This window comes from Antechinus flavipes, chromosome 2 (assembly GCF_016432865.1).
Source record: "Antechinus flavipes isolate AdamAnt ecotype Samford, QLD, Australia chromosome 2, AdamAnt_v2, whole genome shotgun sequence".
Classification (NCBI taxonomy): Eukaryota; Metazoa; Chordata; class Mammalia; order Dasyuromorphia; family Dasyuridae; genus Antechinus; species Antechinus flavipes.
Genome location: NC_067399.1, coordinates 437001627 through 437018989, shown reverse-complemented (window position 1 = coordinate 437018989; position 17363 = coordinate 437001627). Strand labels below are relative to the sequence as shown.

Here is a 17363-nt window from a genome sequence, read left to right as displayed (position 1 = left end):
CATTTGAGCATCAATTTCTTAATCCTTAAAATAGCAGTGCCTCTAGTAGTTACCTCACAGAGTTGTTGTGAGGATCAAATGCATTAATATATGAAAAGTGTCTTCCAAATCATAAGTACTACATAAAGTACTATATAAGTGGGCCATTATTATTATAATTATCATTATTTCATACTAAGCTACAGTCATCAAATTTCTGAGGTAATTTTATAAAAACTGTTGTACATTTTTGTCTATCCCATCCTGTATCTAATTTTAAAAATCTACTCATATTATTTTACACTAATCCCTATTAAATTTCATCATTTTGGATTTGGCCTGTCATAAAAATCATCTAAAACAACCCCCAAATTTGTCATTCAATGTGTTAGGAATTCTCCATCGAGCTGCTTATAGCTTAGTAAATATTTCAAGTATATCTTTATCCAGATCACTGATTACTTTGCTGAAAAGAGAAGGATCAAGAACAGACAAATTGCTGGGTATTCCACTAAAGACCTCCAGCAACATTGACCTCAATCCATTAGTTACCGTTTTTTTGGCACAGTCAATTTCTCTAACTCTATTTTCAGTTTACATTTTTCCATTTTACCCACAAGAATATCATGACATCCTGTCAGATTTCTTGGAAATCCAGGTAGCCTATGTCTAACGTTGAATCTAGTAATCCTATCAAAAAAGGGACTGAAGTTGGGCATAACATGTATTTAATGAATTCAAGCTAATTCTTAGTGTTTTTTTTTTATTCCTTTCTTAGGAATCACTATCTTCTTTAAAAATACATTTTATTGTGAGGAATTATAGTTAAAATACTAGCCCTTGGTTTGAAGAATTCATTTCATCTTAAAAAAAAAAAAAAACCAAAACCAATATACTTGTTAGATACCGTAACATAATTTTAAAAAGAAACTGTATAGTGACATGACAATCACACATCCATAAGTTTTAACTTCTCTGATGTATATTTTGATTCTGATGACCTAATTCAATGGGCTCAACCAGATACTCTTGATTTCTTGTAAACATTTTAATTTTATATGCTTCATTGCCTTTTGCCTCTCATTTGTTGTCTTCCTCCACAATCATCTTGATTTTTTTTTTCGTCTCCTCCTATCCCCACATAAGTACTTACAGAGCTCTTTTTGCTATCCTTAATATTCACTACAAATCTTAAGTTGTTCTGGGCTTTGGCATTCTTAACATTTGAAGAAACCATTAATAATAGTTTTATGTCCATGCACTCATTTTCTATATACACTTTTCAGGATTGTGTTTTGGATGATAAATTTCTGCTGTAGCCACACATATCTCTTAGGCAGCTCACCATTTCCTTCCTCAGATCCATCTTTTTGTTAAGTTATAATTTTTCTTAAGAATATTCCTTTTGAGCCAACTTTGACAGAATTTCACAACACAGGATCCTAACTGAACTCTTTGAATTTGCCATTTCTGGCTATCCCCAAACCATTGGTTGATGGCCATGAGAACTCAGATTTGTGATCTTGGAACCCTGAGCTCTAATTGGTAAGCTTTCATCTTATCCTATCAGGTTTTGAATAGATCATTCTATTTTCTGGCAGCATGCTGCCAGGAAGTATTCTACCTTTTAGCTTCTTCCCCTTTCAGACCTTGGATTCCCTATGGGTCCCAGGGCACTTACTGGTAAGCTTTCACTTTATCTTACTGAGTCTTGGGCTTACTTTTAGGTCACCTTCTGTTTTGCTTTCCAACTATTGTTTCCCTATATGTGTTATCTTCCTCATTAGAATATAAACTTAAGTGCAAAAACTATCTTGCTTTCTTTCCATCTTCAACAGTCAGTATAGTTGCCTAATAATTATTTATTCATTTATTCTTTTAAAATCTAGAATAGAAGCCAGATGTTTGGTATTCCCCTCTTTATTTATCATGAATGTTAAGATGATGTGGTTGCTTTCTTGCAAGTTTTTCATCATTTCTCTTCTGACAATCAGTACATTTGTTAGTCAGAAATCATGTCTTTTACTCTTTAAAAAAAAGAAAGTAGTTATTGATACAAGTCAGGAATTTATAGAATATTCTATTTTAAAACAAAATTATATGTAATATATATATATATGTATATATATATATAGACATACATAATTTTAGAGTGCTCTTTTTAAAGGAAAATTTATGTTTTTCTCCCCTTCCCTTCCTAAATCTGTTAAAACAGTTCTCCCTTGAACATTTGCTTTATGTCTATATGCTGATCACAGTCTAATAATTTAATGTACAAAAATGTTCCCAGTTTCAGAAACAAGAAACCTATTTGTTTTACACTTTAAAAAAAATAGCTATGTACAAACTTGAAAAGGCTGCATAATTGCCTTGTTAGATATCTAAGGCCAATGGGCTTCCACATTACAAGAAATGGGCCTCTACCGTCCAAATATGACTGAACAGCTAGAGGAAATAAATACTGAATAACCTAACTATTAAGCCAAGAAGAGTCTTGCTTGTACCACAACACTATGATTTATCAGCCCAATAGTTTAAAAAAAAAAAAGTGAACTAAGTCTACTCTGGCTTGACTATTTAAGTTATGCTGGCTTTTTTGTAAGTACTGCATCTTTATTTAGATATTTACTAACTACTCCTTTAATAAGATTCTCTAAGATCTTTTCAAGAATCAAAGTTAAACTCACTGTCCAATAGTGACTTAATTTTATAGACTTAATTTTCTTTCTATTGAGACATGTGTCCTTTCCCAATCCCTGTGATACTATCTATCCATAGTTCTTTAAGATGTTTCAAAGATCACATCATAGTTTACTTAGTAATCATGTCTGCTAAATCTTGTAGTACCCTAGTACTACATTAAGTAGTTCATTAGATCCAAGACACTTGAATTCATCAAGGACTGCTAGATGCTCTCAACCTCTTCTTTGATTTTTCTCCCCTCCCCATTACAACTACCACCCTGTCCTGACAATTTTGTTATCTTTATCTTTCCTTGCCAGTCTTGGGTCATTCCGAGCACTGGTACTCCAGATACCTTTCTTTAAGTCAGAACTTTATCTTTAACTTCCTTTACTTGTCTTTGTTTCCATTTTCTGTAGCTATATTTTTCAACCAACAGTGGAATAGGAATTAACTGGGAAAAAGTAAAAGGATTAAATTTACTTATGTACAACAAGTCTTACAACTTTAAGATTTTTAATATATAATATGTTTTTCTTGTGCTGCAACTACTTGTTTTTACAATATCTGGCACTAAATTCACAAGACTTTAACATATATTCTTTAATTATCAGGAAAGCATACTTAGTACACTGAAGATATTAAGTATATCTTTGAAGAATAATCCATTTTCCTCAGTCTAGTCTTGATTAAATCCCACAGATTTCCAAAAGAGTTTAAATCAGACAAACTCCTCGGTCACTAAAGCATATTTATCTCCATTTCTTACACACATTTCTTAACCTTTCAGGACATGTCATGGTGCAAGACTGTGTTGCTGTATTCTATCTCCATTTGGGAATCACTATAATAATCCTGCTTCTTCAGTATATCATTAAATTTAAATGGAAACAGTACTTACAGGCCCACTGGAAGCAAAAAATATCCCCAAAGGAATTTTTGAGTAGATGTTATACAATCTGATGAAAATACCCAACTCTTAAAAGATTCATCTAGATTTCTTATGACAACAATTTGTCATAAGAGCCTTGAATAAGAAAGCGAATTTTAACAATAAAAATTACTTTCTCCCAAACTTTAATATTCTCATTTTTGTATTGTATTGTATTGTCTTATCTACAATCAACATTTTTTTTCTTCATAATAATCGTTGGCAGGTCTTTTATGAGTCTTCTTGCTGTTTTTCCAACTACAACAACCCTATGCTATTTTGTGAAGGAATCAATAACAACCCTCCAACTGATAGGTCCTCCCAAAGATTTTTGCTTGTTTTCTGAGGTTTAATTTTTTACAGCAAAAGTTTGTCATGTATGGTCTTGTTTTTCATTTTTGACCACATTTTCTTTTGAAAAGCCTTAGTGCAAATGATGCTGTGTCATTATAGGCTTGAATGATCCTTGAAACACTTTACTTCCTCATACCAACAGTCAATGTTAATACCTCTAACAATCTATGAAGTGTGCTCTTTAAAAGTTACAACTTTTGCAAATTTCTGTAGAATAATATCCAATTCTCAAAATCAAAGAGTTGGAGTAGCTAGATGGCACAGTGAATAGAGCACTGGTCCTGGAGTCAGGAGAACCTGAGTTCAAATCTGGCCTGAAACATTTACTAGCTGTGTGATTCTGAACAAGTCACTAACTCCAATTGCCTTCAAAAAACAAACAAACAAAAAAACCCTAGAATTAAAAACATGAAATTAATGGCATCAAATCCAGCATCTAACTGATGGAGAACTGACAAAGAGTAGAGAATCAGCTCAATCTTGTTTCACTCAGTCAAGAACAAACGTTGTGTGACAACCTGGTGCCAATAGAAACAAACATGCATGACTTATGGTTTCACAAAATGCAAACATACTAAAATTACTGCTTGTGCCAAGTAACTTATATACTACTTGTAAGTTGTTGATGAGTTCCCTGTGCATCCACATTGACCTCTGAAACAACTCCCTCTTTTTGTTCTCATAAGAATTGTTTTTCTTCTTTTCTTCAGACTTCATTGCTGAAAGCTTCCTATTCTTTTTGGGCTGGCTTCTTTTATAGAATTTTAGTCTACAGGACTCCACTTATCCCCTCTGTGAATCCATTAAAATCTTTTGTCTCCAAATCTAGGTTATATATTAAACTATTCTTGGCTCTCCTCTCCGCTTTCACATACTCTATTTACTTCTATGGCTCCCATCATTTCTATGCCAAAAACCAGTTTGTGTTGAATACAAGTTCCCCTTCTTGATTACTCTGACTTTTGAAGGAAGAAATTATCATGAAGTCAAGCCAGGTTGCCATGATTTTTGTAGAGATAGTTTGAATAGATGTCTGGATAACTGAAATCTCCTACTATTATGTTTCTATTCTAGGTTTATGATATTTCTCAATTTTATCTATTTCTTTCTTCTGTCCAAGTGGTCTATAAAGTGATATCAAACTCCAAAAATGGATCCCTGTAATCCATGGCTGTGAATTTGACACCTCTGCTCTATAGTACTCTGATGACAATATTACTTCTGTTTCTGTTTCTACTGATATTTACACAAGGACTTTCCCTGTTCTCACAAGATTCCTGCTTTGGTTCCTAGGTTTTCTCTCATGAGTACATCTTCTTAACACCCAGTGCTACTATACCTTTACCCCCACTTTATTGGGTTTCTTTTGAATGAAGCATGACCGTGTGCACGTGCGCGCACACACACACACGTATATACATATAGACCCATATTTATATACACACATAGACATCAATCCAATATAATGCTCCAGTCACAGATTTCATCCCATCAATCTCAAGCGATACCTTTTTACTTGAAATTCATATTACCCGTTCTTTGAAAAACACTCACCAAAACTTCTATCTTTGTTACAGTTTCATTTTTTCTTGATGTCAGATTTAAGAAGGTCACATTTGCCCATTCTATTTTTCAGGAATTCCCACCCATTTTCTTCTTCAAAGTGATTAATAGTGTTCTTCTATGAGTATCATGAAATTAACTAATTAACTAGAGCTTAAAGCTAATTAGGAGAAAGGTGCTATGTAAATATAATTATGCAATTATGGAACAAACATGCTATTTTCCACAATTTGATGGATCAAGGCCTTAAAAAAATTTAAGGATATGAAATGATTTTATCAAATAACCTTGGAATTTCCTGTTATACTATTTATCTTGTTTCTTAAAGATATTACAACTGTATTCAAATTGAATTAATGTATGTGGATAATAAATAAAATATTATGTTAAATATGGAAAAGAATTTCCATTAAGAAACATACCATAATTCCCAAAGCCTTCAAAATATTCAGTTTGCACATAGGACAAGTACAATGTTCACTAAGCCAGGGGTCCACACAGGATTTGTGAAAAACATGCCTGTTAGATAAAAAAAAAGAATCTTATTAAAGTAAACATATAGAATCAGAACTCAAATAATTAAATATACAATTAACTTTTTCTTCTTTTTTGGAAAAAGAGGCAAATCTCAAGAAGGGCAGTGTTAAGTATTTCCTAAAAAAAAAAAAAAAAAAAAAACCTCAAGGAATGTCTTGGTTTCAGAACAAAGTTCCAGTAATTTTCTTTATCTCCTACATTTCATTTTGTAAAGATGAAATGAGGGGCAAAACAATGATAAAAACCCTTTTAGAGAAGGGGCCCACTATCTTTATCATTATTAAATTAATTGTAGACTAATACTGATGGGACAGGCTAGCTGGAGCAGCAAGTCACCATAAGTGAAATATAGTGATCAGATAGTTCAAATCATTGCTACCACTATCCATCTTCCTTCAGTCCATGACACCAAGTCTAAATTCTCAGGTGATAGAAGGGCCTGCTAAACTACTGCCACTGCTTCAAGCCTCCAACTATAATGCCCAATAAACCAATGACCCTGCTTCCAGTTTGGTTCTTGTAGCATTATCAAGGGGAAAAAACTTATGGAGAAGGGAGATCAACCTCTATGGTCCCAATACTACCAACCACAGAACTGCCATAGATGGGCAAGGGAGTCCAAGAACTCTAGGAAGAATAGCACCATCCAGACAACCAGTTCTGCTTCCAGCCTGGACCTTGGAAGTCACAATTAAGGGAAATAATAAGTCTTGTGAAGATCCAACCTGGTAACTTCCTTTACAGATGTTGTACTTCCTATTTCCTTAGTAGAGCCAGCCAGCAAAGCAAGTTTTCATGACCAAAGTTCTTGCCACTGACAATGATTCAACATTAGGACTGATAACTTTATTAATGTATAAAACATTAAAAAAAGATATATTATCATTCACTTTGTTGCTGCCCTCTAAGGATCATGAGGCTTCACATCCTATACATATTGTCATCTCCAATTGGAATATAAGCAGCTCCATGAGAAAAGGCACCATCTTGTTTTTCTATCTTATTTCCAGAACTTAGCAAAAATACTCTGTATGTATCAGTATTTTTGCTAAGTTCTGTAGGCACTAAGTGCTTGATGCTTTTCCATTTATAATCTTGAGATAATTAAAAATTTTTTTATTTGGAACTCAAACATCAAAAAACAATATTTCCATACACAAAAAACAAAAAGAGAATTTGATATGAAAGCTTGCTTTTAAAAATACATATAACATAAATTCTAAACATTAATTTTCCAAACTGGCCTGCTTCTCTGTGATTTTTCCTGAACTTCCTTTTGTTATCTTTTGTGCATTGAAAAAATTGTTATGATAGTTTTCTTTCTGGGATCACTACTACTAACTTTTCTTCTGGTCCTATCCTATCCTTAAAAAATAAGAGAAAGAAGAAAAAGCCCTAACAAATAAGCATGATAAATCAAAATGAAATCACACAGTAGCCATGCTTAATAATGTATATCTTCTTCTGTACCTTCTGTCTATTTCTCTCTGTCAGGAAGTGAGCAACATGTGACATCATAGAATCTCCAGAGACATTTTTTGTATAAACTGTTTTCCAATTTTGTTTACTTTCCTCAGTTCATACTATATAGGATTCCCTGAAATCATCTCTTTTGTCATCTAATGGCACAATAATATTCTATTAATATTCACATACTACCACTTGTTTAGGCATTCCCTAATTGTCTAAGAGGAATTTGACACACTTCTTTAGATTTTAGTTCTCTGCAACTTTTTTTTAACTACTTTTAATTCCTCTCCTTCAAAATGAGAAAGTTTTTTTGCTTGTAATTATTCCTTCCCCAATAGCTTTCTTTTCTTTCCTTTTTTCCTATCCCTTTTGTTCCCCCCCTGAATTTGATGTATTTCCATTTCAAACTATTTATGAGTGTGAGTGGTTCAATCCTCCACTGACTATTTCAGAAAAAAAGTGAGATTCATTTAATGTTTACTCCTCTCATCCCTTTCTCTCTATTACTTGTATATTCACTGGAGGTCTTCAAGAAGAGGTTAGAGGATGACTTGTTGGAAACGTTGAGGAAGGGATTCTTGATCAGGCATGGACTGGACTACTAGGCCTTTCAGGGTTTTTTTCTAACACTTAGATACTGTATATAATACCATAAGTATAAAGTCAGATATAATTATTCTAATGTTCTTTTTTTTCCCTTTTCTTTCTTTCTTTTTTGCTGAGGCAATTGAGGTTAAGTAACTTGCCTAGAGTCACACAGCTAGGAAGTATTGTGTCTGAGGCCAGATTTGAATCAGGTCCTCCTGATTTCATGGCTGGTGCTCTTATCCACTGTACCACCTACCTGCCCCTAATGCCTTTTCTATATGACATCCTTTCAACCATCTAAAGATAGCTTTCACATTTTTCAAAATCTTCTGTTCTCCAGGATAAACATCCACAGTTCCTTTAACCTATCCTATTTTAATGTGGCTCATATCACTAATCTCCTTTAAAAGAAGATGAATTTATATAGTATTTTTAAGATTTACAAAGCATTTTTTAAATCACAAACACTTTATGCTCTGGGACAAGCTATAATTTTCACCAATCTCCAAAACTGTCCCATATATTTCCACATTTCTATCTCTTTTCCTGATGCGTCCTAAATCTGAAATGTTCTAATTTCTACTTGTGGCCACATTACCCATCTTTCAGGACTTACCTCCATTTCTTCTCTGTGAAATCTTTGGTCTTGGATGAAAGTAATTTTTCTATTACGATCTCTCAACATTTTGTGCACTTCTTATATACTTCTAAATTGATTACATTTTATCATGCAAAACTCTTTGAGAAAAATGGACTTGGTTTTATCTAACTAAACTTTGAATTAAGTCCATGAGCATTTTAAGCACGGGATCATAGATTTAGAGGTGGAAGGTGTCTCATAATCTTGCTAGTTGTATTCCCCTCATCTTACAGTTGTAGAAGTGGAAGCCCAGAGAATTAAGTGACTTCTTTAAGGCATTGCAGTATAGTCTTCCTTAAATATCATGGTAGGTCCTTAATTTTTTGTGTGTGAATGCATCGATTAGATCCTTAAAGGTAAGATAAGGCATCCATTCTAAAAAGACCTTTCAAAATGAAAACAGGAAATTGAATCTTGGCATTGCCTTTAACTAGCTAGGATTCTTGGCAAATCATTTTCTCTCTCTAGAACCCATCTATAAAAAGGGTTTGGGGGCTTATATTAAATAAATGGTGTTAAAGATCCCTTCTAGCCTTAATATTTCATGATCTCAAAAGTGTTCTTAATTAAAAAACAAAACTGATTTTTATAACAGATCAAATAAGGACTTACTTGCAAGGCAGAATTCGGACGATATCATTTTGCTTGTAGCTTTCTATGCACACGGCACAATGATCAAAGTCTGGGTCAGTTTCCTAAAACAAATAGCAAAAGAGCAAGAAATAAGATGCTGAAATATCTCTCCAATTAAAGAGACACTGTTGTTAGCAAATTTAGGATTCTCTAGTGGCTATAAAATACGCAAATTAGTTACGAAATAAAATGATACAAAAAAAGGTTAAAATCACAACCACCATTTTTTCAAAAGAATTTTCTACACTCATTGGTTCTACTTTCTTGAATAATCTCAATTCTTTTAACCCTTGTTGTGTGGCTTCTGATTCTATCATAGGAATGAAACTGAATTATTAATTCATATCAACTGAATTTATCTCAATCTTCACCTTCTATAACACTACTGCAGAGTCGGATACTATTAACCATCCCATTGACCCATGCTTTAGCTATGCTTTCTTGATAGTTCTAACTTCCTGACTACTTTTTTCTTTACTTCACTAGTGAGTCCTTTTATTCCTGCCCAAGAGATGTGTTTTCCAAAATTCTGATTAACCTAGGACTTCTCTACACTCTCTCCCATTTCTTCAACTTCAACTATTACTTTTCTGTGAATAATTCCCAGAACTTTATCTCCAAATTTGACCACATTCCTAAATTAACATTTATAACTACTTATTAGATGCATTCACTTGGATTTCCTAACAGCATATCAAATTATTTATTCAAAACTACACACTAGACTATTAACTAACTTCCCCAACAAATTAATTTCTCAACTGAATCTTCTATTTTTACTATTGGCACCATGATTCTATTGGTCAGCCAGGGCTGAAATAATCTTTGATCCTTTCTTCTTTATGTCTCTTTTCAACCATTTAACCAGTCATCATACCTGTCAATGCTTTCCTTTTCTCAGTGTCTCTTGAATCCCTTTCTTCCTACTAATTCTTTCCATTGCTATTGTAGTTTAAATCATCCTCATTTCAAGCTTGGGATGGGACCAAGAAAAGAGACAGAAAGGGCCTAACTATTCCCTATAAGAGGCAGGCTGGCCGTCTGGCCACAAATCTGTCCATTCTAATCATCCATCCAGCATGGATTCTTATTCTGCCAAACATGATTACCTTAGGGAATCGTAAAAGATGGCACATATTTGTGGAAAGATAGATAGAGAAAAATACTATTGGTGGAAGGTCACAGAGTCTCAGAGTTGGAAGAGACACTGTCTACCTCCATTTCTATCTCTTACTCTGGGCACAATTATCAAATCAATAAAGTTACTGATTCTGAAAATAGTGTGTCAATCAACTACCTTATGGATCAACTCACTATCTCTGTGACTTCTCATTCTGAAACTTTCTTGCTAGGTCTTTGTACTTCTCTTTATGTCTTGTTTCTTCCTATTAGAATATAAACTCAAAGTATACTGTACACAGTAGTAGTAATATGGTGATAATAATTAATTGAGAAAGATGTAACTACTCTGATCAATATAATGATCCATGATGAGAAATGCTATCTACTTCCCAAAAGAAAAGTAATCAACTCTGAGTGCAAATCAAAGCATAATTTTTATTTGATTTTTCTTGTACTATTTATTTATTCATCTATCCATTCATTCATTAATTTACTTATTATGGCAAGGTTAATATGGAAATATGTTTTGCATGACTTCAGATGTGTAAAGATTGTCTACTCAATGAGAGAGGGAGGAGTAAAGGAAAAGAGAGAATTTGGATCTGAAAATAAAAAGAAAGGAGTTTTTCATTTTTGTATGTATATGTTCTGCACGTGGCATAGTGCCTAGCATATGCTGATTAAGAGAATGTTTTTTCATTTATTAATTTCTTCCTTCAGACTTTTCTTTTCCAGGATAAACATCCTTAGGTCTTTTAACAAATATGACATCCTAGCATTTGCTATATTCTCTGGTCCCAACTTGAATTACCTTCTTCTGGATCTGCTTTATTTTGTCAATGTTATTTCTAAAATAACACGCAGAAGTGAACTTCAAACATAGTCTGAAAAGAAGAGGTTACAGATGATTGAACTAACTCTGAAACTGACAGTTATCTGTTTACATAGTAGGCATTTAATAAATTCTTGTTCAATTTGAATATACGACATTTAGAGAAAACCAATGTTTTTCAGAGAAAGACAGACACAAGGTATAATCATTTGAATAATAATACTCAAAACCATAGAAACATAGATTTAGAGTTAGAAGAGAACTCAAACTCTTTAACTTAATCCTCCCATTTTATTATTATTTTTTTCAAATAACAATGCATTTATTTATTTCTCCCTCTTACCTTCTATCCTTTTAATAGGAAAACAAAATAAAAATCTTGTAGAATTATATTCAAAGTTAGGTAAACAAATTTCAACACTGGCCATGTCCATGTCTCATTCTACAACTTCTATTTGTCAAGAGGTAGGTAGCACAGATCTTCTCTGAAATTGCAAATGATCATAGCACTGATCAGAATTTTTAAGTCTTTCATAGTTTGACTTGACAATGTTGTTATTACAAAAATTATTCTTTTGGTTCTGTTCACTTAATTCCTTATTGACTATATAAGTTTTAAAAATTAATTATTTTTTCCAGTTTCTCTTCTTCCTACTTCCCTCCTCCTAAAAACCTCTCCCCTTCTAGAAATATGCACAGTCAAATAAACCCAATTCACTCACTGGACATGTCAAAAAAAGTATGGATTTGGAATCCATCACCTCTCTGTAGAAAGTGGGAATCATAGTTTGTTATAACAATGAACATTATTTAAAAGTTTTTTTATGTTACTATATTGTATATATTACTTTCTTGTTTCTGCTCACTTCAATCTGCAATTTGTTCACATAAATCTCAATTTTTTCTGAAATTGTTCATTATTCCTTTTTTATAGAACAATAATATTCTCTATTATGTTCAAGTGTTGTAATTTGTTTTAACTATTTTACAGTAAGTGGGTACCCCTTCGGTTTCCTGTTTTTTTTTTTTCTTAACCATATAAGTATATCTGCCATAAAATTTGCAAATATGGACTTGTTTCCCGTTTCTTTTATGTTTGGGGGCATAAGCCTAGTAACTAGTATAGTTGGGTCAAAAGATATTCAGAGTTTAGTGGCTTTGGGGGGCATAGTTTCAGAACAAATGCAAATCACAGCTCTATCAACAGTGCATCAACATGCATGTTTGACCACAGCTTCACCAATGTTTACCATTTTTAAAAATTTATTTTTTTTCCTCAAATACATGCAAACATTAATTTTAACATCTGTCTTCCCCTCCCCCCCAAATTCTCCTTCCCTCCAGTGGCTCCTCCCTCCTAGAGAAGGAAAGCAAGTTGATACAGATTAAACATGTGTAATCATGCAAAATATTTCCATATTAGCCATGTTGCAAAAGAAAACACAAAAACCAAAAAATCTCTCAAGAATAATGAAGTCCAAAAAAAATAAAGTAAGCTTCAATTGCATTCATATGCAATATTAGTTCTTTCTCTGGAGGTGGATAGCTTTTTTTTATCCTAAGTCCTTCAGAATTGTTTTGGATCACTGTATTACTTAGAATAGCTAAGTCATTCACAGTTTGTCATCTTACAACGTTGTTACTGTGTACACTGTTCTCTTGGTTCTGCTCATTTCACTTTGCATGAGTTAATGAGAAAATTCTAAATGGTGCTACAAAGAAACAGATATGACTGAAAAATGATTGAACAGCAACAACAAAGTGGTAAGAGAAAGTCTCCTTTGGGAAAACTGAGAGATCTCTATGAAAAGTTTCCGAAAAACACAATGATGTCAAGACTTGAAAGGGACATTTGTTTGAAAAGATATACTACATTAAAAAATATAACAAATAAAACTAAAACCATAACAGTAGTATTTTTTTGCACACCAAAACAAAAATTAACTTTCATTTATTATTTGACATTGTAAAATTCCTTCATTATCATACCTTATCACCCTTCTTTACTGTTCTTGTTGTCAATTTGCTGATGGCTTTCTTGGCTGCATCTCCAAGGCGACGCTATAAAAATTGAAAAGAAAAAGCAGGTATTAAATGTCAAGCCTTCAAACAATTTTTTCTTTTAAATAATTTAATTTATTCAGGTATTAATATCCTGACTTATTCTCTTTGCCACATCAGTGAGGTCTCAGAGTAGAACATTCCTAAAAGGGTTTCAAATTTAGAAATGGGCAGTAGCCAAAGTCTAGGAGTCAGATGAATTCAGACGACAGCAGTGGAAGAACAGATCATTTGTCCAGCACCGTTAATAACATCAGACATCCCAAAGAAGTCAAAATTTCAATGGCATTATTAAGAGAAGCAAGTGTCAAGAGTTACCACTGCATATAGGTCTACCTAGATATTTTTGGATTCAAAATATTATGCCATGTAAAATAGTTTTTTGATATTATAAGAAATGCTAACATCCTAACTTCCATGAATTTTATTTATTCTCATTACAAAATTGTGACACTAAATTACTATTTTATGAAGGAACCTTGTTTTAGTAAAATGAAGTCCCTAACACTTAGATTCCTTCATACTGGAAACTAACCCCATTCTATGATTTCTCTAAAAAAAATTTTTTTAGGTTATACACATACATTCATTTTTCCTCTCTCAGCTTTCTTCTGCCACTCCATATTCCTCCAGGGAACCTTCACCAATCAATTCAGTTTCATGATTCTACTGTACTTCTTCAGTTAGATATATACATAATTATTTTTTTTCTAAATATTTGCTACCCAATCAATTTTTCCTTCATTTAATAAAAAATAGCATTTATATAGTGTTTCAAACCTTGAAGTACTTTACAAATATTGCCTCATTTATTTCTCACAATGATTATGAGTAGATAGGTATTATTACTATCTTTGTTTTATAAATGGAAAGCTAAGGCAATGGGATGTTAAATGACTTAGGGTCACACAGCTAATAAGTGTGTAAGGTTGGATTTGAATTCAGCTTTTCTTGACTCTAGATCCAGTGCTCTATTCATTATGCAACTTAGTTGTGTATATTTCCTTTGTGCTGGAAGAATGCTAGCTTCTCAACTGCCTGGATCAGCTATCACAACTATATAAAGAATATTAACTAGGCTTTCATAAAGTTGAACAAATTAAAAAAGGCTACAGCACAGATAAGTATAACTCAAAGAAAGGAGTGATTGAGCAAAGGAGAAATCTAGATAAAGTATCCTAGAAATAGCTGATGAGGAACAGAATACTTTCAGAATCAGGGAAGGCTATTTAGAAAAGATAGCACCTATTTCAAATGTTGATGGAAGATGAGGAATTTTTTTTATTAAAGCTTTTTATGTTTCAAAAGATATGCATGGATAATTTTTCAATATTAACCCTTGCAAAACTTTGTATTCTAATTTGCCTCCTTTCTCCCTCCTCTAGATGGCAAGTAATCCAATATATATTAAACACGGTAGAAATATGTTAAATCCAATATATGCATATGTATTTATAATTATCTTGCTGCACAAGAAAAATCAAATCAAACAGGGAAAAAATGAGAAAGAAAATAAAATGCAAGCAAATAACAAAAAGAGTGAAAATGCTATATTGTGATCCACACTCAATTCTCACAGTCCTCTCTCTGGGTGTAAATGGCTCTCTTCATCACAGGATCATTGGAACTGGTCTCAATTATCTCCTTGTTGAAGAGAGTCATGTGCAAGATGAGGAATTTTTAAGAAAGCAATTATATTCCAAACATATTATGGAAATACATGGATACCAGTGACGAGATGTCAAGTTTGGGGAACAGCTGGTAGGATATAGTTTCACTTAAATAGATTATACGAGGGAAAAAATATGAAATAAAAGTGGAGAAATAGGTTGATGCTATGTTTAACACTTTAAGGGCTAATAAAGAAAATAATAAATTTAGATTTAAATAATAAACTTTTATTTTATTCATGAGTTAATTAAGAACTACTGAAAATATTTGAGCATGGGAAGGACATAGTGTTTTCCTTAGGAAAATAATTCTGGAAGTTATATAAATGATGGATTGGAGAAACTGAAGGGAGATCTGTAAGAGGGCTATTATAATAATGTGGGTGTGAGCTGAGAATTTGAAGTACAGTAATATCAACTGAAGTGCAAAGATAGGGATGGCTGCATGGGATGTTATAAAAGTGGACTCTAAAGAGCTTACCAAATGACTAGCTATAGGAGAATAAGAGGGAGAAGGATTAAAGGTAATTTAGGGTTTTTATCTGGTTGGGATAGTATTTACAAAAGATACTGAGTATGATGATGTTGGGAAAATATACAAGCTATGCTAGTGGAGCTGTCCAGCATGCAACTAAAATGGCAGGGATAGAGTTTAGAGAGAAAGGGGGGATTTTACACTCACATATGCACACACACACTCACAAACATACACATATACATACACATGGATACACATACACCTGAGTCACCGTAATGAGGTAATAATGGAACTTATGAAAGAAGACAAGATTACCAAAGCAGAGAGAAGAACCCTGGAACATGCCAGCTCCTGACAAGAATATCAGACTCCCTGGAACACATTTCTACAATGTTCTAACCTTGAATTCCTTGCCAAACTTCTTAGCAAACTCTTAACTCCAATTACTCCCACTATACACATCTTTTACTCCTATTTGCAAACTGATGAATGAAGTTATAAAACCATGCTGACTGGGTTAGTATGCTATCTAATCTCGATTGGGCTGTCTGTGGTAAAAAGAAAATGTTTTAGTTTCTTAACCTATTCTCTATCTCATTCAACAAAGCTGTTGTTTCAAACCTTTACTATTGGAACTTCTTATAACACTCCTTCCCCAGCCCTCTCATAAAAGACCATGTTTCATATTTTCCTCCCTCGCCCCAAATATAATGGCATAGACAAGACTCAAGAGCTCTCTCTCTACCTTTATCTCATATTCCTTTGGTTCGGTCCCTAACCTCTTCCTCTTTCACTCCAGTTTCTGATGAAGAAGTGACCCTGGTCCCTGACAATGCCTCTCTACATACATCTTGATATAATCGTCTATCTCTTCTAGCGGGTTGTCCCTTCACTTTTTAAGATTTTCAATCTCTCCATATCTATTGGTTCTTTCTTTATTGCCTATAAATATGCCTATGTCTCCTTCTTTCTTAAAAACACTCTCACTAATTCTACCAAACATGTAAAGAACAATTAATTCCAATACTATGTAAACTAAAAATAACTCTAGATAATATAAAATATTTGGGAGTCTATTTGCCAAGACGAAGCCAAGAACTTTATGAATACAATTACTAAATCCTTTTCACAGAAAATTAGATCTAAACAACTAGAAGAATATCAAATGTTCATGGGTAGGCTGAGCAAATATAATAAAAATGACAATTCTATCTAAATTAATCTATTTAATGCCATACCAATCAAACCACCAAGAAATTACTTTTATAGAGTAGAAAAAAAATAATAAGAAAATTAATCTGGGAGAACAAAAGGCCAAGAATTTTAAGGGAATTAATGAAAAAAAAATGCAAAGAAGATGGCCTACCTGTACCAGACCTAAAACTATATTTATGTTATAAAGCAGTGTGGTCATCAAAATCATTTGGTATTGGCCAAGAAACATAGTAGTGGATGAGTGGAATATATTAGATTCATAAGATACAACAGTCAATGACTAGTAATCTAGTGTTTGATAAAGATTCCAGCTTCTGGGATAAGAATTTGCTGGAAAAACTGGAAAGCAGTACGGTTAAAAACTAGGAACTGACCAACACCAAACACCCTATACCAAGATAAGGTCAAAATGGGTTCATATTTTAGTGATACTATAAGCAAATTAGGAGAACAAGGGATAGTCTACTTCTCAGATCAGCAGAGAAATAAGGAATTTGTGGCCAAAGAAGAACTAGAAGACATTATGAAATGCAAAATGGATAATTTTGATTATATTAAATTTAAAAATATTTGTATAAACAAAACCAATGCAGCCAAGAGTAGAAGAA

General features: G+C 33.0%; 1 protein-coding gene across 2 annotated transcripts in view; it reads right to left on the bottom strand.

Moving 5' to 3' along the window:
- The window catches only part of RNF130 (ring finger protein 130), a 119003-nt gene that overhangs the window by 25889 nt on the left and 75751 nt on the right, over window positions 1-17363 (bottom strand). For both annotated transcript variants that reach the window (XM_051979094.1, XM_051979093.1), the window contains exons 4-6: window positions 13321-13392; window positions 9357-9439; window positions 5932-6028 (exon numbers count right to left, since the gene is read on the bottom strand). In XM_051979094.1, coding sequence (XP_051835054.1) covers window positions 5932-6028; window positions 9357-9439; window positions 13321-13392 — 252 coding nt within the window. The remainder of the gene's footprint in view (window positions 1-5931; window positions 6029-9356; window positions 9440-13320; window positions 13393-17363) is intronic.